At 51.6% G+C, this 6,193-nt stretch overlaps 1 protein-coding gene across 5 annotated transcripts; it reads right to left on the bottom strand.

Annotated features, from left to right (window-relative positions):
• On the bottom strand, window positions 1–5,550 carry LOC116481568 (dynamin-1-like). 5 transcript variants are annotated; one of them, XR_009209819.1, is made up of 6 exons: window positions 5,315–5,502; window positions 2,759–2,952; window positions 1,792–2,032; window positions 1,241–1,446; window positions 688–1,123; window positions 1–78 (listed from the first exon to the last, which is right to left on the bottom strand). XR_009209819.1 is itself a non-coding variant. In XM_058427898.1 (6 exons), the coding sequence occupies exons 2-4, from the start codon at window positions 2,928–2,930 to the stop codon at window positions 1,394–1,396; spliced, it is 444 nt and encodes a 147-aa protein (XP_058283881.1). In that variant the 5' UTR covers window positions 2,931–2,949; window positions 5,315–5,550; the 3' UTR covers window positions 1–78; window positions 688–1,123; window positions 1,241–1,393. The 5 variants fall into 5 exon arrangements, 3 of the variants coding, with proteins under 3 accessions (XP_058283881.1, XP_058283879.1, XP_058283880.1); XM_058427898.1 differs by having other exon boundaries at window positions 2,781–2,949; window positions 5,315–5,550; XM_058427896.1 differs by having other exon boundaries at window positions 2,781–2,952; window positions 5,315–5,547.
• Window positions 5,551–6,193: the final 643 nt, after the last annotated feature.

Below are 6,193 nucleotides of genomic sequence, written 5' to 3'. Positions count from 1 at the left end.
AGCAAAGTGCTCCTATGGCCGCATCTGCAGTTAACACAGCATCCCTATGGCCAGTCCCCTTTGATCCCCACGGCCACCCTAGGAGAAAGCAGAAAGTCATCATTTGATAGAAAGGATGCTGAGGCTCTGGAAGGGAAAGGGACTTGCCTAAAGCCCCAGGGTGAAGCAGCATCTCTGGACTCCCAGTCCAGTGCTCTTGCCCAATACCATGCTGCTTGCCTCTACCCATCTCCGTTGGTCATCAGTGCATCATAGGGCAAGCCCCAATCCCTGCCTCATTTTGTTTTATGGGCGCTGGACCCACAGCCCTACCCTATAGTCATTTGGAGATAAAAACAGATGCTATTGTTCTTTCTTAGAGAATGTGGCCAGCGGAAACAGGGCACACTGGGAATCAGAGTGAATGTCCTTGAAAGAGGGCCATGGGTCAACAAGGCCAAGCCAAAAGATGCAGAACGCTTTTCCTTAGAAATCTTTGGGAGTGAAGCAGGCTTCAGACACTCCGGTCCCTGCCCCTGCAGCCACCCCTACTACATTGGTTTGGACCCAGTAGGTTGGGGCGGGGGCAGAGTGGGGGTGGAGGAAAAAATCAGATTGCCCATGGCCCCCAGGCTCCTGTTCTAGCCCAGGCCTGGGTGCCATTCTTACACTCACACTCGTGTGCAAGCCCACACACACATCACATACCTTGATGGTCGCAGTCACAGCCTGGCCTCTGCTCCTGTGGTCCAGTGGCCAGACACCCCCTGGGATGGCTCAAAGGAGTCAGGACTTGGAAGTGGAGGCATCAGGGTAGCTGAAGGGAATCCACATACCCAGAGCATCTCGGGGTTCAGACTCTCTGACCTGAGGTAGGCTCCCCACGGGCTGGGAGAGGAGTTGATGGAATGGAGGATGGGGGACAGCGAGAAGAAGAAAGTTGGAGGAATGCAACGTGTGGGGCGGCCGCCAAGAGTGAAGATAGAGGTAAGCGCCATGCAAGTGCTTGAAAGAAGGGGGAAGGTGGGACGAGCCCCACAGCCCCCTCCCCAAAAACGACCACTTCCGGGACTCAGTGCTCCTCTGGGTGCAGGCTCCACCAGCTCTCGGCCGCTCAGGGCTCCGGTACCCACGGTCGGAATGCCTGAAATGGAGACGGCCGGTTCTGGCGGCCAGGTCCGATGCTCTAGAATCCAGCCCCATTTCCCTCCCGGCCACCGCCGTCCGGCAGCCTCTCCTGTCATATTCAGCACCTACTCACCTGGGGACCCCGGGAGGGGCGCGAGGGCCCCTGCTGGGGGAGGGCCGAAGGGGTCAGGGGAAGCCCCCGGTCTGGAGGGTACGACGGGCGCTTCCCCCAGGGTGGACCCAGCAGGCAGAGGCCCAGGAGCAGGGCTCCGCTACCGGGGCCGGGCTAGGGGCACGGCGGGGAGTCGGCACTGCGTCGTGGGGCTGGACTCGGGCGACCTGCAGGCGAAAGGGAGCCAGGAACAGAAAGAGGAGCGATGAGCGGCCCCGCCCACCCTGAGGCCCCGCCCCAGCCCAGTGCCAGCCGCTCCCATGCATGCAAGACCCTCCCTACCAGCCCGAGGCGGTCACCGGAGCTTAAGCCCCGCAGCCAGCGGCGCCAATGTCCCAGATCCACCCCGCCCCGCAGCCCGCGCTCCACGGCAAGCCCCGCCCTCTCTAAACTCCGCCTCTCGCTCCAAATGGGCGCCACCCCGGGGAGGGGGGCGCGCCCTGCCTGGTCCGGCACTTCTCCCGCGGCCCAGGCTGGGGGGGCTTTGGGACCGTGGGGGCCAACCCTGGTACCTGCGTCCAGCAGGGACGCTCTGCACCTGCAGCCAGGAGTCATCCACGGGCCCCCCGTGGGCGTGCTGACGGTGGTCGTCTCGATGTCACCGATGATGCTGGGCGCCTCCCTCAGCACGTGGTGCATGCGCCGCATCTCATTGCGCCGCTGTGCCTGCTCTGCCGACTCCTCCATCAGCGTGTTCTGGTCCCCACGTGAGTACAAGTTGGCCAGCAGCTCTGAGAAGATGAACTCCTTGGTCTGAGAGTGGGCAAAGAGGGAAGGAGGTTGGGACCTGATTGATGCCTGTGCCGCCCTGACCGCCGTGGCTGCCCCGCCGGGCCCTGTTGGGACTGTGTGCTGGACTTGGAGCCCCGAGTATGGCTTTTCAGACGCGGCTTCTACACCGCTTAGACTCGAAGATCTGCCTCCCCACCGCCCTTTTCTCACTCAGATGAGGACACTGAGGTCCAGAGGAAAAGTCACCTGTCCAAGGTCACAGTTCTGGGAGGGTACTGAGGACCTGTCATGCCACCAGGACACCTGTCTACTCAGTTTTTAATTTTTGGAGATAGGATCTCGCTTTGTCGCCAGGCTGGAGTACAGTGGGCGAGATCACTGCTCACTGCAGCCTCAACCTCATGGGCTCAAAGTGATCCTCCAACGTCAGCCTGTCGAGTAGCTAGGACTACATGCACGTGCTACCACCAAGCCCAGCTATTTTTTAAAATTTTTGTGTAGAGATGAGGTCTCATTATGTTGCCCAGGCTGGTCTCGAACTCCTGGGCTCAAGCCATCCTCCAACCTCGGCCTCCCAAAGTGCTGGGATTACAAGCATGAGCCACTATAATCCCACATTATATTTCTATTGGACAACTCTGGTCTGGACCGTGCCTCCCTTCCTGAGGCTGGTCTCATAAGGCTGGTTGGCATCTCCCCCAGGCCAACATGGCCACCTGGGTCCCCAGTGCCACAGGAGCCCTCTACGCCCATGAGGCGGCACATGCACGTTGTTGATCATGAGGTGGATGATGGTCTTGGGCACGAGGTCCTGCACGATCTTGTTGACAATGGCCATGTACGAGTCCACAGGTTCTGAATGGTCTCCACTTGCCGCTCCAGCTGTGGTCCATGGAGTGCACGAAGCTGTCGGAACCATTCCCCTCAGTCTTGCTGGCCTGCTATGATGAACACAAGGGCATCAGGGTGGCCAAATCGTATTGGGAAATAAAACTGTCATCTTTGGGAGTTATCTTTTCCACTGGACAGAAATCTGTAAGTTAACATACATACATATTCTCCAGTATATTCATAACATATTCTCTAGTGTATTTCCCTACATTTGTGGTTTTCAAAGCATGGTCTCAAATTGGAAGTATCAGCGTCACCTGGGAACATAGACATGCAATGCTCAGGCCCCACCTCAGTCCTACTGAGTTAGAAACTGGTGTGGGGCCCAGCAGCCTGTTTCACAAGCCCTGCAGGGGATTATGATGCACTGTAATGTATGAGAACCACGGCTCTAAATAGTCAAATCATCTTTAATTGTAAAACAAGTATCTGTGAAACAATGCTCCAGTATGACATTAAAAGGGCACGCCACCCACCTTTAACTTTATTTCTGAATTTAAATATTTTGTCTGTCTGATGTTAAATTTGCTGTTTTGTTTTTCAAATACTCTTAAGACAGTTTTTCATCTGTTCCTAATTTTCTCTTTTTAAATAAAAAATGTTTTTCTAAATCTATCCATTTTTCTCTTCTTTAACCTATTGATAGGATGAAATAAAAGTTGAACCATTCTTACGTCTTTTTTTTTTTTTTTTTTTTTTTGAGACAGTCTCACCCTGTTGCTCAAGCTGACTGAAATGCAGTGGTGCAATCTCAGCTCACTGCAATCTCCACCTCCCGGGTTCAAGCGATTCTTGTGCCTCAGCCTCCTGAGTAGCTGGGATTACAGGCACCCGCCACCACGTCCAGCTATTTTTAGAGACAGGTTTTGCCATATTGGCCAGGCTGGTCTCCAACTCCTGACCTCAGGTGATCTGCCTGCCTTGGCCTCCCAAAGTGCTAGGATTACAGGCGTGAGCCACCGCACCCAGCCATTTTTTTTTCCTTTTTTCCTTTTTTTTTTTTTTGAGATGGTCTCATTCTGTTGCTCAGGCTGGATAGAGTACAGAGGTGCCATCATGGCTCACTGCAGACTCCACCTCCCATGCTCAAGAGATCCTCCCATCTCAGCCTCTTAGGTAGCTGGGACGAAACGTGTGCATCAGCAGAAGCAGCTAATTTTTTGTAGAGACTGGGGTCTCCCTATGTTGCCCAAGCTGGTCTAGAACTCCTGGGCTCAAGCAATCCACCGGCCTTGGCCTCCCAAAGTGCTATGATTACAGGTCTTATGTTCTTAAAATTTTTCTTTGACATGGTATAGGATAGCCTAGGAACTTAACATACTGTTGTTTTCAACAGGCTAGTGCTTATGATTTGTAAAAGAACTCTTCAGAAATGAGTTCAATTTTACCATGAATTGGGACACTTTCCATTTCTTTCTATTCCATAAAGCAGATTACTTGTCATGAGGTCTGTCTTTTGAAAACCTGAAAGCCTGCAACAATAAAACCAGCTGCTGGTGCATGGGATAGGCATGGAATTGAGGAGAGAGCTCAAACTACGGTCAGCCCTCTGTATCCTCGGGGTCTGGATCCTTGGATTTAACCAACTGTGCATCAAAAATATTTGGAAAAAGTAAAATAAAAAAACACAAAAATTTAAAAATACTTTATACAGCTATTTACAAAGCATTTACGTTGTATTAGGTATTACAGTAATCTAGAGGTGATTTAAAGTCTATGTAAGGATGTGCACAGGTTATATGCAAATACTATGCCATATTATATCAGAGCATCTGTGAATTTTGGTATCTGTGGGGTCCTGGAACCAATATCCTGAGGTTACTAAGGGACAACCGTAATCAATTTCTTCTCTGGTTATTAGTCTATTCTCTAATGTATTTTTGTTGTTATTTTGTCTCTTTGTTTTTGCCTCTTCAAGTCAATGTCAGAAACTTAGTTGTTCTAGAGAACCCATTAGCTCAAAGCTACCAGTAAGCAGACTACCACTGCAATCTAAGCAACCGATTTTCTTCCCCATCAGACTGGCAAAAATTAAGCATCTATTGATGTTGAAATTGTAGAGAATTTTCCTGAGCATGTTAATTATGACAGCCCTTTTTGCTAGGCACCTAGACAATTCATCAAAAGGAAATAAAACACCAGTTAAAGAAGTTACCTGGTTATTTCCTTATCTGGGTGCTGGTTATGTGAGGTCTACAGTTGATGAACACTTACTAAGCTTTATATTTCTAATAGGTACAATTTTCTGTATGTGTAGTACATTTCAATAGTTTTTAAAATGTGTTTTGCCATAGCCCGCAGATGTGTATAAAGCTATTCGCTTAACAGTGGAAAACATGGCAATGATCTGAATCCCCGTGGCTCCCGGGATCCTACCCCCTTAAGTTAAACAAATGAAATAACTCCCACTACCTTTCGTGATGCCTTAATTTGGTTGTCAGTTAAACTGGCGGTTGGCGCTGTTTTATTTTCCAGGGAAGGATTCTGGAAGACGTAGGAGGAGACGCCAGCATTTCGCGCCCCGGGCACCTCCAGCCGGCTGCGGTCTGCTGTCTGCTCCCGGCCTCACTCCAGCAGGCCCCGCCCTCCCAGACGCCCGTTAGTCCAAGTCACGTGATCGTGGAATCCGCTGACCTGGCGCGACCGGAAAAAAAAATTCCCAGGCCTTGGCTTCCTGGCGCGCTGGTGAGGCACCAGGGGCGAAGCGAGGCTTGGGCTGCTGGAGCGGGAATAAGGGGGCGCCAGTGGCTCCGGAAACGGGGGGAGAGTGTCTGCACTGGCCTCTCGGCAAACACAGAGTGTGTGGGCGTCAGGGCTGCAGGTCTGGTAGAGAAAAGTCCACCGCCACCCCGCTCCTGAGAGGGGGGCGGGTAAGACAGAGCAGGCCAGCCGGGCTTGTGGAGGCCGAGGCAGGCAGATCCCTTGAGCTCAGGAGTTTGAGACCAGACTGGGCAACACGGCAAAACCCCATCTCTACTAAAAATACAAAAAATTAGCTGGGCATGGTGGCACATGCCTGTAGTCCCAGGTAGTTAGGAGGCTGGGGTGGGAGCACTGCTTGAGCCTGGGAAGTAGAGGCTGCAGTGAGCCGAGATCATGATGTCACTGCACTCCAGCCTGGGCAACAGAGTGGGACTCTGTCTCAAAAAATAAAAATAAAGTGGAAGCATCTGTATGCATGATTGAAGTCATGCTTTCCATCTATTTTTTTCCACCTTCCCTTTTTTCTAAAACATTGTATATTAAGCTTTTCCCTATGTTATCAAGTACTCATAAGCATTATTTGAATGG

Source organism: Hylobates moloch, unplaced genomic scaffold (assembly GCF_009828535.3).
Source record: "Hylobates moloch isolate HMO894 unplaced genomic scaffold, HMol_V3 SCAFFOLD_14, whole genome shotgun sequence".
NCBI lineage: Eukaryota > Metazoa > Chordata > Mammalia > Primates > Hylobatidae > Hylobates > Hylobates moloch.
This window is presented reverse-complemented; position numbering and strand designations above follow the sequence as displayed.